Source organism: Pristis pectinata, chromosome 31 (genome assembly GCF_009764475.1).
Source record: "Pristis pectinata isolate sPriPec2 chromosome 31, sPriPec2.1.pri, whole genome shotgun sequence".
NCBI lineage: Eukaryota > Metazoa > Chordata > Chondrichthyes > Rhinopristiformes > Pristidae > Pristis > Pristis pectinata.
The window spans coordinates 20109029-20123680 of NC_067435.1; the positions used below are offsets into that span (position 1 = coordinate 20109029).

Below are 14652 nucleotides of genomic sequence, written 5' to 3' on the forward strand. Positions count from 1 at the left end.
GTCTCTGAGACAGAGATCACAGGATCACCAGATGCTGTGGGGATTCGCACAGGTGTAGCGTTATTCTCCCTTTCAAAGCGTTCATGAAAGGCGCTGAGCTCATCAGGGAGTGAAGAATCACTGCCATTTATGCTATTAGGTTTTGCCTTATAGGAAGTAATGGCATGCAAACCCAGCCACAGCTGTCGTGCATCCGGTTGTGTCTCTAACTTCACAGAATTGACTTTTCGCTCTCACGATGGCCTTCCGTATGTCATACCTGGACTACTTTTAGGGTTCTGGATCACCAGTCTTGAACACCTCAGATCTGGCCTTCAGCAGACTGCAAATATCCTGGTTCATCCAGGGCTTCTAGTTCGGGAAGACTCGGTATGTTTTTGAAGGCACACGCTCATCCACATAGGTCTTGATGAAGTCGGTGACAGCTGTGGCATATTCATTCAGATCTGAAGATGAATCCCTGAATATGGTCCAGTCCACAGATCACTGAAAGTTGTCTCACAGGTGGATAGGGTAGTTAAGAAAGCGTATGGGATGTGAGCTTTCATAAGTCGTGGGATCGTGTTTAAGAGCTGAAAGGTAATGATTCAGCTCTACCAAACTCTGGTTAGACCCCACTTAGAGTACAATGTCCAGTTCTGGACGTCTCATTATAGGAAGGATGTGGAAGCGTTGGAAAGGGTGTAGAGGAGATTTACCAGGATGCTGCCTGGTTTGGAGAGTATTGATTATGAGGAGAGACTAAGGGAGCTAGGGCTTTATTCTTTGGAGAGGAGGAGGATGAGGGAAGACATGATAGAGGTATACAAAATATTGAGGAATAGATAGAGAAGACAGCCAGCGCCTCTTTCCCTGCGCACCAATGCTCAATACAAGAGGGCATGGCTTTAAAGTAATGGGTGGGAATTTCAAGGGCGATATCAGAGGGAGGTTTTTTTTTACCCAGAGTGTGGTTGGGGCATGGAATGCACTGCCTGGGGTGGTGGTGGAGGCAGGTACATTAGTCAAATGCAAGAGATTGTTAGATAAGCATATGGAGGAATTTAAAATAGGGGGATATGTGGGAGGAAGGGGTTAGATAGTCTTAGGCGAGGTTTAAAGGTCGGCTCAACATTGTGGGCCGAAGGGCCTGTATTGTGCTGTACTGTTCTATGATTCTATGGTAAACACTCCTCCACCTCCCTTGACCAGACCTTCATGGTCCTCACCAATGGTGCTGCGGTCCTCAGTCTCTGCCTACATGCTGGGAGTACAAGTACAGCCAGGTGATCAGACTTACCAATGTGTGGGCACGGTTTGGCATGGTAGGCATTCTTGATGGAGGTGTACAGTGATTGAGTGTATTGGCTCCTCTGGTTCTGCAGGTGATGTGTTAGTGGTAGTTGGTCAGAGATTTCAGGTTGAAGTCCCCTGTGATGATTGGGAAGTTATCAGGGTGTGCTGCCTCGTGACTGTTGATCATGGTGCTCAGCCCTTCCGATGCCAGCTTGACATCTGCCAGGGGTGGAGTGTTCACTGCTACCAGGATGACGGCGGAGAACTTCCTCGGTAGATAAAACTGACAACACTTGACTGCCAGATGTTCCAGATCAGGGGAGCAGGACTGAGACAGAACTGCCATGTCTGTGCACCACGATGAGTTAATCGTGAAGCAAACGCCGCCGCCTCTGCCTTTACCTGATGCCACTGTCCGGTCCATGCGGAGGATGGTGAAGCCCTTGGGCTGGAGTGCTGGGGGTGAGCCATATCTCTGTGAAGCAGGGTATACAACTGTCCCTGATGTTCCTCTGGTACTGCAGTCTTGCTCTGAGGTCTTCAATTTTATTTTCCAGAGACTGTACATTAGCCAGGAGGATGGTAGGGAGGGTGTCTTTAGGACCCTGCGTTTCAGTTTTACCTGCAGCCACATTTGCTGAAACAGTGCAGACATTTACTGAGCTTCTGGCTGCTGCCCTCACTCCTGGGGTGGTCTGGAGTCCCGAGTCTGTCAGGTCTTAAGATCGCTAGTTTTTTTAAATGTCTTGAAACAATGTCACTTAGCGCAGTCTCTGTGGCTGCAGATTCCAGCTGTAGTGCTTGTAACCGGGAGTATTTTATAATTCCTTGGGAGCTGCACACAAAAAGTCGCCTCTCTTTGGCGACATCTTCAAATTCATGAGACATGATTTCCCATGCACAACCCTAATCATTCCTTACCTTTTCAAAAGCAAGTAGATCCTGTCTCTCAGAATCCCCTCCAGTAACTTTCCCGCCAGTGATGTTCGGCTCACCAGCCTGTAGATCCCTGGCTTGTCCTTGCAGCCCTTCTTAAATAAAGGCCTAACATTAGTATAGCCAGTTTTCCGGTATCTTACCTGTGGCTAATGATGATGCAAGTATTTCTGCCAGGGCCCCAGTAATTTCTTCCCTACCTTCCCACAATGTCCTCGGGTACACTCGGTCGGGTATCTGGGACTTATTCACCTTTTATGCACTTGAAGACCTCCAGCAGCTACTCTTTTGTAACATGAATATGTTTCAAGACATCACTATTCTCTTCCCTGAATTCCCTGGCTTCCATAATCTTCTCCAAGTATAGATGAGAAATATTCATTTAAGACCTTACCCATCTCCTGTTTCTACACACAGTTGGCCACATTGATCCTTAAGGGGACCTATGCTCTCCCACTTTACCCTTTTGCTTCAAATATACTTGTAAAATCAGAGGATTCTCCTTTACCTTACCTGCCAGAGCAATATTAGCATTTTTCTGAACCAAAGGCAGAACTTCTGAATCACGTTTTAAAAGATCATGACTAGAAATGGAAGCATTAGGTCCTGAAGTTTTGCCTGTCTTTAATGTTTTTAGTTTCCATATCACATTAATTTACCCCTGGTTTAATTTTGTTTTCCATGTTTTTCATGTACTTTATCTCTTACTGTGCTGTGAAAACCTGTATGAAGTATGACTGAGAAAGTCTATTTCCTTATTTCTAATATCACCTCCTCTTCCATTAAGGACTCGTACTTCGCCACCCATTTCACACTAGTAGATTTGTAAAGGCTGTATTATTGTCCTTGATATCCTGTGTCGACCCTCTTTCTTAATTTCTGTTTTTGTAACTTGTGTAGTTTTTGTATCTGTTACATGTTTCTCCCAGTCTCTAGATTTTCAGTTTTGCCTTTGAATAAGACCTTTCAGGTTTATACTATTTCTCACATCCTTTAATATGACAAGATTATTTAATTGTAGTAGAGCTCTTGTACCTTATCTTTTTATAAAGCTGTGAAATGGTTATTTATAAATAGAGCTAATCCTCCTACTTTTCCATTTTTTCTGTCCTTTGTAAGGAACTCTGAATACTTATTTCCCAACTGTGTTCATCTTGTAACATGTCTCACTCCATCACACTCTAATTCACTTGTTTTAGTTTTTATGCTGTATGAATTAGTCTACAGAACTTTTCAATTAGGCTGTAGATCCTACTCCATCTTTAACTCCAAATATATTAAAAGAGATATGCTTACCATTTTTACATCACTTTCCATGTTCTCATTATCCTTCTCTGAACTCACTTGCAAAGCAGCTTTGTGTTGTTATCAAACTCCATGTCTTTTCATCTTTCTTGAGTGTTCATTTTTTGGGATGTGACTGTCGCTGTCAAGGCTGGCATTTATTGTCCATCCCTAATTACTCTTAGGGAGGTGGTGGAGAGCCACTCTTAAATATTTGTGAGTGAGGTGAGAGTGAGTGCTCTTGATATCAAAGCAACCTTGGAGTGAGTGTGGCATCAAGGAGCCCTGATAACGCTGAAGTTAATGGGCAGCAAGGGCAAGTACTCCTGTGGTTGGTCCTTGTACCTTGCACATAGGTTATTGGGAACCAATCAGGACATCACTGCGGGTGCTTCTCAGGGCCTAACCATCTTCAGATGCTTCATCAATAAACCTTCCTTCCATCTTAAGATCAGAAATGGGGATGCTTGCTAACAATTTCACAATGTTCTATTCCATTCGCAATGCCTTAGCAAATGAAGCAGTCCAGGTCTGCATGTATCAATACCTAGTCAACATTCAGGCATAGGCTTATAAATAGCAAGAAACATTCATACCATGAAAATGACAGTTAATGACCATCACCAACAAGAGAGAGACATTCAATGGCATTATCATCGCCAAGTACCCAACCATCAACATCTTGAGTGGTTATCATTGAGCAGAAATTCAACCAGACCAACCAAGTAAATACCATAGCTAAAAGGGCAGGTCAGAGACTAGTCAGAAACTTGAGTTAATTGTGGCAATTAACTCAACTCCTGACTCCCCAACGATGTATATGATACACAAAATACACCAGTTACTTGCATCACCACTGTTATGAAACAGATTCGGGGTCTCGGAAGGCAAGGACTCTGAACACAGTCTGGAGATAAATTATTTATTTACAAAAGACGAACGTGGGAAAATGGTAACAGGGATAACACACACACACATGCACAGTTTATAGCGAGCATGGGAAAATTGCAACAGTGGTAAAATACACACACACACAACGAACTGGGTACAGACAATCAAGGTAAAACAATATGATACCCGCCACCCCTTGACTCAGTGCAGTCACGGCTCTGTGCTACTAGGGACACTAACTAAGACACTCCCAACCCTTTGATAGTGCACACCTCACCAACGATTTCTCCAGCGCCGTTCCACGATACTCGGCCTGGAGTGAAGCAGGGTGGTCCCTTGTGGAAAAAAGAGAGAGCTAAGCACATGTGGCACTCTTTATAGGGCTGGAGGGCTGGGGGTGGGGTGGGGGGGGGGGGGTGTCCAGCCCAGGTAATTTACAAAGGCCAATGGCCCGGTGCCAGCAAGGACTAATCAATTACGAAGGCCAATGGTCAGGTGTGTGCTGATGGGTGGGGTGGGGTGGGGACAAACCTTGATTGGCAGTGGTGTGTCTTCTGACCAGGTAGGGGGCAGTGCTGTCACGTGACAACTGCGACCCTCCACAATACATGCAACCACTCAACTCACGATCTCTACCACCAAGAATGGTGAGGCCATAATGTGCATGGCAATGCCCCACCTGCGGGTTCCACTACAAGTAGAATATCAGTAGTCTGGACAGCAAAGCTGCGAGTGCTGGTGTTCCCACCTGGCCATTGCCGGTAGTGGGAGTGGGAGTGGGGTCACAGGATTTGGGAGGTGACGTGGAAATGCCCAAGGCAGCAGTGCTGGATTGTATTAAGCTTCATGAGCGTTGTTGGAGCTGCATTTATTTAGACACGAGGAAGACATCAGGCTTGTACCTTGTAGATGATCAAAAGGCTTTGGAGTGTCTGGAGGTGAATTACTCACCACAGAAGGCTCAGCCTCTGACCTGCTGTCATATTAACTGTAATTATATCATTACTCTAGTCTGTGTTTCTTGCCATTGCTGGCCCTAAGAAGTTTGATGTTTTAGGACTTTGTTATGATAATGCTGTCGTCAAAGGTAGGTGGTTAGACTCTCTTTCGTGATGGCTATTGCTGGGCACTTCTATGATCTGAATTTACTTGCCACTTATTATGAATGTTTAGGCCTTGCTGCATGCAGACATGGGCTGCTTCACTTGCTGAGGAGTTGTGAATGGAATTGAACATTGTCATACGTCTGCAAACGTCCTAACTTCTGCCCTTCTGATGGAAGAAAGGTGAAGCTGATTGGTCCTAGGACGGTGCCTCAGGCTGAAATGACGGACAATCATATCCATTTAACTTTGCATTAGATTTTAACATTTTTGAAAGACCACAGCTTATTCACAGGGCCAGTGAATGGAACGGTTTAATTGGCTCACAGAGAAATGACTGTTACCATAATTATCACAGGACAATGATATGAAACAGACAGATGACCCTTAACAAATGTGATGAATCCCTTGCAATGTTTCATCTGTGTGCTTAACGACATCCTTTTTTCTTCTTCTTGATAATCAAGCTGTTAAATCAAAGCTAGCGTGGTCCACTAGGGTCCCCCTCATAGAGCTATTAATTAGCTGCCAGCTTTTTTCCCCTTATGAATTTAAATATTCTGTTTCAGGTATGAATTTAAATATTCTGTTTCAGGGAGCTGGCAAGTGCTCCCAGTCCATCACTATTCCAATTATCTCAGCAGGCAACCACTTTCTCTCTGATTAAGCAATGTGTCCCCTTCCTCATGACTGGATTACTCAAGTAACCTTTGGTGTGTCATTTTTAAACAACATTTCAGACAAACCCACTCTGGCACCATCATTATTGACTCAAAGGTTTTATCTGCCTAAAGATATTGACATAGGATTTTCCTTTCCGTAATCAGCATTGCAGCCAACCTAGTCTGTTTACTTTCTCAAAGAAAATGTGGCCTAACCTTGCTAAGATAACGGGGCAGAAACTTACTGTTAGCACTCTGCTAAAAAGTAATCCATTGATACTTCTAAGTTAAAGAATATAATGCCAATGTCTGTTGGTTCTTTCTCCCTGATATGATTTCCTCCCAGACAGCTGTGCTCTGACCATTGCTGGTACATCATGTAGTTAATATTTTAATGCAGTGAATGTTTCAACCTCGCTAACTATATTCCAACTTATCTTTTCAAACTTCTAATGAACGTGTACAGAAGGTTCTATATTAGGGTGAGGTCTAACTCCCAACCTTTGGAGTATTTTTCCCCGATACTTATTAACTTCAACACTCCTAATGCCAGACTTGGTCAAGTGCTTCCTTGATGTCGAGGACAGTCACTCTCCCCTCAGCTCTTTGCAAGTCTGTAATGAATCTGGAGCATTAGTGACCAGGTTACTGCTTTAAAGCCTTTCATCACTTTGCTGCTTGGGCAGTGGTTAGAGAGGCTGGATAAGGCCTGACGAACAGGATGAACCCTGGCAGTTTTCCACATTGTCAGTTCATGGCTGGTGTAGACTCAGTGGGCTGAAGGGCCTGTTTCGTGCTGAATGTGATTCTATGAGTTCTCTAATATCATGGTCAAATGTTACAGGTCAGAGTTTATAATAACCATTCCATGACCACTGGTTCTTTGTATGTTTGTGTCAGCGATATCAGGCTGAAATCAGTGACCTGGAAAACCTGGGCGAGATCGGCAGTGGTACATGCGGGCAGGTCTGGAAAATGAGGTTCAAGAAATCAGGACACATAATAGCAGTGAAGGTGAGTAAGGCACACCGAATTAGATTGAAAGTGAGTGGGGAGGCATCCGGATGTCTTGTTCCTAACTTGAACAACTCCTCTTTCTTGGGGAAAAAAAACAATTTTCAGAAGCATAAACACTTTTGATGGGAAAGTAGTGTTACCCAGCTTGCTGTTTATTGATGACTGAATGCAAATGTTAGTCAATGTACACCTGAACCATGAAAATCACTGAATGGTCTTCAGCATACTTGAAGCTGTTTTGCACTTGGGTTTCACTAGGGCGGATGAGGTTGAATGAGATTGGGGGGGGAAGCAGTTTGAAGGGAATTCAGGAAGGAAACAGAGAGAAGGGGAAGTTCAAAAAATAAATAGGCAGCACAGGAGATAAAAGTACAGAAAAATGTTGCATTGATGAAAGTAAAGGTCCTGTATCCAAACATGATAGGATTTGACATTGAGGATGATTGATGTGAAACTCAGATCTTCAATCTAAACAAAGGAAAATGTGAAGTTAGGAGAGCGGAACTGTGGTGGACTGGAAGAAGACATTGAAAGGTATGATTAAAAGGTTAGCATTTGTAGAAATAATACATAAATCCCTGTGAGGGAGAGACAAAGTAATTCAGCATTGGCTGACAAAGAGAAATAAAAGATAGTGTGAAATCCAAGAAACAGTTGAGGATTTGGAGCATCTTAGAACACACAACGAAGGGCAAAGACAGAGTGAGATTGGGGAGAAACGCAAAAAGAGACTGCGAGAGCTTCTATAGGTGCATGAAAATGAAAAGACTAGCGAGGACAAGTGCGGGTCCCTTACAGATTGAGACAGGCGAATATATAATCAGTAATAAAGAAATAGAATAGAAACAATTACTTTGTGTCTGTAATTATGGAAGAAGAGACCCAAAACCTGAAAAATGTAGACAGACAGAAAATATTAGAGAATCAGGGTCTAACGAGAATGAGGAACTGAAGAAACTGAATATTCATCAAAAGTAGTAGCAGAGAAGCTGGTGAACTTAAACCAATAAAGCCAAGGACCCGATGATTTCGATGACAGAGTTCTGAAAGAGGTCAGCTTAGTGGGTGCTCTCAGGGAACCAAATGTCAAATTTCCATATTTGACTATATAAAACTCTGGTTAGACCGCATCTGGAGTACTGCAGAGGTTTACCAGCATGTTGCCTGGATTAGAGGGCATGAGCTATAAGGAGAGGTTGGACAAACTTGGGTTGTTTTCTCTGGAGCGGCGGAGGCTGAGGGGAGACCTGATAGAAGTTTATGAGATTATGAGAGGCATAGATAGACAGGACAGCTGGTACCTTTTTCCCAGGGTCAAAATGTTTAATACTAGAGGGCATGCATTTAAGGTGAGGGGGGTAAGTTCAAAGAGATGTGCGGGGCAAGTTTTTTAGACAGAGTGGTGAATACCTGGAATGTGCTGCCAGGGGTGGTGGTGGTGGAGGCAAATATGATAGAGGCATTTAAGAGGCTCTTAAATAGGCACGTGGATGTGCAGAGAACGGAGGGATATGGACACGGAGTAGGCAGAAGGGAGTAGTTTAGTGAGACATTTAATTAGTTCGGCACAACGTCATGGGCGGAAGGACCTGTTCCTGTGCTGTACTGTTCTATTTTAAGAACATAGAACATTACAGTACAGTGCAGCCCCTTCGGCCCACGGTGTTGAGCCGACATTTTATCCTGCCCTAAGATGTACCTAACCCTTCCCTCCCACATAGGCCTCCATTTCTCTATCATTCGTATGGCTATCTAAGAGACTCTTAAACGTCCCTAATGTATCTGCCTCCACCACCTCTGCCTGCAGTGCGTTCCACGCACCCACCACTCTCTGTGTAAAAAAACTTAACTCTGATGTCCCCGCTATACCTTCCACCAATCACCTTAAAATTATGCCCCCTTGTGTTAGTCCTGGGAAAAAGTCTCTAACTGTCCACTTGATCTATGCCTCTTATCTTGTACACCTCTATCAAGTCATCTCTCATCCTCCTTTGCTCCAAAGAGAAAAGCCCTAGCTCGCTCACCCTATCCTCATATGACATGACATAAGACAATCCAGGCAGCATCCTGGTAAATCTCCTCTTCACCCTGTCTAAAGCTTCTACATCCTTCCTATAACAAGGTGACCAGAACTGAACACAATACTCCAGATGTGATCTAACCAGAGTTTTATAGAGCTGCAACATTACCTCGTGGCTCTTGAACTCAATCCCCCAACTAGTGAAGGCCAACGCACCATACGCCTTCCTTACAACCCTGTCGACCTGCGCGGCAACCTTGAGGGATCGATGGATGTGGACCCCAAGTTCCCTCTGTTCCTCCAGACTGCTAAGAGTCCTGCCTTCAAATTCGATCTTCCAAAGTGTATCACTTCACACTTTTCTGGGTTGAACTCCATCTGCCACTTCCCAGCCCAGCTCTGCATCCTATCAACATCCTGTTGTAACCTACAGCAACCTTCTACACTATTCACAACACCATCAACCTTCGTGTCATCTGCAAACTTACTAACCCACCCTTCCACATCCACATCCAAGTCATTTATAAAAATTACAAAGAGCAGGGGTCCCAGAACAGATCCCTGAGGAACACCACTGGTCACCGACCTCCATCTACGACCACCTTCTGTCTTCTATGAGTGAGCCAATTCTGAATCCACATAACCAAGTTACCCTAGATCCCATGCCTCCTGACTTTCTGAATGAGCCTTCCATGAGGAACCTTATCAAACACTTTACCAAAATCCATGTACACCACATCCACTGCTCGACCTTCATCAATATGCTTTGTGCTTCATCAGTTTTCTATGCTGGCAGTACTAACCAAGGTGGGATTGTGAGTATGGTGTGGATGTATAAAGCTTCAAGGAGATATGGACAAGCTGAGTGAGGAGGTGAGATCATGGCAGATGGAAAATAACTTGGAAAAAATGTGAATTTAACCACTGTGGTGCGCATAACAGAATAAAGCAGAGTAGTTGATAAAAGGTGAGAGAGTGGTCACAGAGTCTTACAGTTCAAAAGCATCAATCCACCATGTCCATGCTGACCACCAAGTACCTACCTATATTAGTCCCTTTTATCAGCACTTGGTCTGTAGCCTGCTATGCCCTCGTGATTCAAGTAGTCGTTCAGGTGCTTTTAAATGTTGTGAGAGTACCTGTCTCCACCACTTCAGGCAATGGGTTCTAGATTCCAACCACCCTGTGGGAGAAAAAATTCTTCCTCAGATCCCCGTAAACCTCTTACTGCTCACCTCAAACTTTGGACACCTCTGCCATGCAGAAAGGTTTCTCATTATCCACGTCTCTGCCCTCATAATCTTGTAAATCTCTAACAGGTTCCCCCTCAATCTCTTCTGCTCCAAAGAAAACAAACCCAGTCAGGTCTCTCCTCATCCCAGGCAATATTCTGGTGTATCTCCTCTGCAACCCCACCAGTGTAATCAGGTCCCTCCCACACTGTTGCGAGCAGAAAAGTGAGTGAGTGCAGATGAGTGTAGTTCACCAGGATCTATGTTGTCTAGTGCATGAATCACAAAACGTTAGAAGGCAGATCCGACAAATAGTTTAGAAGACAAAGGGTATATTAGCCTTCAATGCAAAGGGGTTAGAGTTTGAGAATAAGGAGGTTTTGTCACAGTGTACGGAGTGTTGGTGAGACCACGCCTGGATTACTGTGTACAGTTTTCGTCCCCTTACCTAAAAAAAGGATCTAGTTGTCTCGGAGGCAGTCCAAAGGAGATTCACCAGATTAATTCCTGGGATGAGGGGGTTGTCCTATCAAAATAGGTTGGACAGCTTGGATCTGTATTTCTTGCAATTTAGAAGAATGAGGGGTGACCTTATTCATCCTAAGTGGGTTTGACAGGATAGATGTTGAGATGTTTTCACTTGTGGGAGAGTCGGGAACAAGGGGATAAGTTTACAAAATAAGGGACTGGTCATTTAAAATTGAGGTGCTTAGAAATTTCTTCCCTCAGAGGGTGGTGAACGTCTGGAATTCTCTGCCCCTGAGCATGAGGGAGGCTGGATCATTAGATATATTTAAGGTGGAGATTGATAAATATTTGATCATGGAATTGGGGGTTATAGGGAACTGCAGCAGAAAAGGAGTTTCATGTGAACTGCTCACAATATTCCAGCTGTGGCCTAACCAGCGTTTTAGAAGGTTGTACCAAGACCTCCATGCTCTTGTATTCTAGGCCCTGGCTATTGAAGGCAAGCATCCCATTTACGTTCTTCACCATCCTATTTACCTGTGCTGCCACCTTCAGGCACCTTTGGACTTGTGCACCAAGGTCCCTTTGTTCCTCAATACTCCCTAGGGCCTTATATTCATATATATCCTGTCCCTATTTGACCCCTCAAAATGCATCGCTTCACACTTGTCAGGATCAAATTCTATCTTCCATTGCCCCATCCAATATATCAGCTGACCAATGTCATTCTGTAGCCTCAGACTACAGTTAACAATACTACACTATTGACAATAGCATAAATTTTTGTATCATCTGCAACCTCACTAGTCATACCTAGGTCTAGTAGTGTTCCGTCCCTTGTAGAACTATCCATGTACTGGCACAAAGTGCTCTCCTGGATGTACTTCAAAAATTCCTCCTGCCTAGTTCTTTCACATTAAAGCAATCCCAGTTAGTATTGGGAAAGCTACTCTAACCCTATCCCCTGCTGCTGTAATCCTGTTCCTCTTGCACTTCTCTGTGATTTGCCTACCTATCTGCTCCTTTGTCTCCTGTTGACTGTTGGGAGGCCTCTAGTATAATCCCAGTGAAGTGATTCCTAAACTCTACCCATTTGGCCTCATTTGAAGGGCATTTTAAGGTATCCTCCCTCATTATTGTAGTGATGGTCTCCCTGATCAACAGTACAATGCCCTCTCTTTTACATCCCTATCACGTCTAAAACTTATATACCCTAGACTGTTGAGTTGCCTGTCCTGCCCTTCTATCAACCATGTCTGAGTGACTGCGACAATATCATATTCCCACATGCTGATGAATGCTCCAGATTCATCTGCTTTACCACTCGGGCTCCTTCTGTTAAAACAGATGCATCTTAGCCTTTCAAATCCTGTTTAGAGACTTGGGTATACTCATTCGTAAGTTGCTGAAGACCAACGGGCAGGTGTAGCAAACAATTAAGAAGGAAAATGGTATATTGGCCTTTATTACAAGAGACTTTGAATGCTGATACTTCCTTCCGACATAGGAGGAGGTCATTCGGCTCATCAGTTGGCCTTTATTACAAAAGACTTTGAATGCTGATACTTCCTTCCGACATAGGAGGAGGTCATTCGGCTCATCAGTTGGCCTTTATTGCAAGAGACTTTGAATGCTGATACTTCCTTCTGACATAGGAGGAGGTCATTCGGCTCATCAAGTCTATGCCAGCTCAATTCCCTCACTTATTTTCTGTAATCTGATTTTCTCTCACTAGCAATACCGGATAAGGTGGTTTTATGGTAATTGCATAAAGCCATAGTGAGACCACCACTGAAGCTTGTGTCTAGTTTTGGTCTCTTGCCATTAAGGGAGTCCAGCTAAGATTCACGAGGCTGGTTCCAGAGTTAGCAGAGGAAAGATTGATAAACAGGGAATGTATTATCTAGTGTTTAGAAGAACGAGCGGAAGTCTCAGAGAAACATACAAAATTCTTCTAGGGCTTGACAGATGAGGTGCAGGGAAGATGTTTCCCTGACTGAGAAATCCAGGACCAGGGATTAAAATAAGACAGCATTTCAGAATAAGGGGCAGACCATCTAGGACAGAGTAAGAGGAAGTTTCTTCACTCAGAGGGTGGTGAGCCTTTTAGAGAGCTGTGCGGGCTCAGTCACTAAGTTCATTTAAAACAGAGGTTGATAGGTTTCTGGGCATGGGAAGGGTGTAAAGGGATATGGAGATATTGTAGGAAATGGCACTGAGGTAGAAGATAAGCCAGGATCTTAATTAGTGGCGCAGCAGATACCAAGGGTGGGATGGCTGACTCCTGTTCGTGCTTCCTGTCTTATGTCATCAAATGTCAAAGGGAGGTGATTAGGCTGTCACTTGTTAGAGATGCTCATTGTGCATTTCTCAACCCAGCCTTGAATGTTGTCCGGAGATGAGATGATGGTCACGAACAGCTGTCTTCTCTCGTGATTGGTGTGGCTGTGACCAGTGCACAGTTTTTCTATTGACTCCCATTAACTAAACTTTATTAGGACTGTAATATCACACATTGTCTTCATGTCAAGGTGGTCAGTCCCAGCTCTTCTCTAGAACTGCTTGGTTTAGTTCCAAAGCTGTAAAGAGGTCTAGGGTTAAGTTATCTTAGTGGAACTCAAACTGATCATCAACTAACCAGTTTGAAAGGTCAGTAACCTAAAACGTTAATTGGTTTATTATTGTCACATGTACTGAGATACAGTGAAAAACTTTGTTTTGCATACCATCCAGACAGATCATTCCAAACATAAGTACACCAAGGTAGGACTTATCTCATGAATTGTGTGGAGGTCTGACTTGATAACACTAAGGCACATGGGTTTGGCGTTTTTTTTATTTTCAGCAAATGCGTCGCTCGGGTAACAAAGAAGAGAACAAACGTATCCTGATGGATCTGGATGTGGTGTTGAAAAGTCATGACTGCCCTTACATCGTGCAGTGCTACGGGACCTTCATTACCAATGTAAGCACATCCTCAGATTGTCGTCTTCGTTAAGCAATCTGTTCACAGTGACACACTGTGATAGCAGTACCTTGGCTTGTGCGTGTAAATCTTTTACAGAGATATTTTCTGTTGTATGAGTGTAAGTCAGAAGTCAGACTTTTTCGGTTCAGCTAGGGAATTTAAAAGGCTTGGGTCAGGTAAGATCTCTCTCATTCATCAACTGGAGCTGAGCTGTGCAGTTACCTGCCCACAGTGCCGGACATAGCGTATTGTACAGGAGACCTAGAAAGGCAAATAGAACAGCAAAAATATCTTCCAAATATGAACAGCTTGGGTACATGAGAATCCATTTTGCACAGTCAAGGTCAGCACATTTGAAAATGGAAAATTTAATTTTTATTATTTAAATGCCATGTAGCAAATCATTATCTGTCATGAGAAAGTTGGGTTGAGGACAACTGTACAAGGTAATCAAGTCTGGTGGGATCACTTGCTGAACAAGTGAAAAAAGCCTTGGGAAATGGAATCCTGAAACTTCTGTCCTGTATCTTGTGTGACAGTGTCCGTCACCTTAAACTTTACTGCTTCTAAAATGGAAAAAACAGAAAAGTAGACACAGAATGATACAGATCCAAATAGGCCATTCACCCCAATATGTCTGTGCAAGCTTATTGACAAAGGTGTCCCATAATCCCACAGTGCTCCTTGCCCATAACTGTTTAAATGTTTCACTTCACCCTAACGTTGTCATGTTTTAGTTGGCATGTGTCTTCCCATTCTGCCTTTCTCCTTCCATCAGATTATGTGCATCCTCCAC

General features: G+C 43.7%; 1 protein-coding gene across 3 annotated transcripts in view; it reads left to right on the plus strand.

The window, feature by feature from the left end:
* Positions 1 to 14652, plus strand: part of map2k7 (mitogen-activated protein kinase kinase 7) — a 104856-nt gene that overhangs the window by 46014 nt on the left and 44190 nt on the right. For 2 of the 3 annotated variants that reach the window (XM_052042093.1, XM_052042094.1), the window contains 2 exons: positions 7052 to 7165; positions 13734 to 13853. In XM_052042093.1, coding sequence (XP_051898053.1) covers positions 7052 to 7165; positions 13734 to 13853 — 234 coding nt within the window. The remainder of the gene's footprint in view (positions 1 to 7051; positions 7166 to 13733; positions 13854 to 14652) is intronic. The other variant, XM_052042095.1, reaches the window with a different exon arrangement.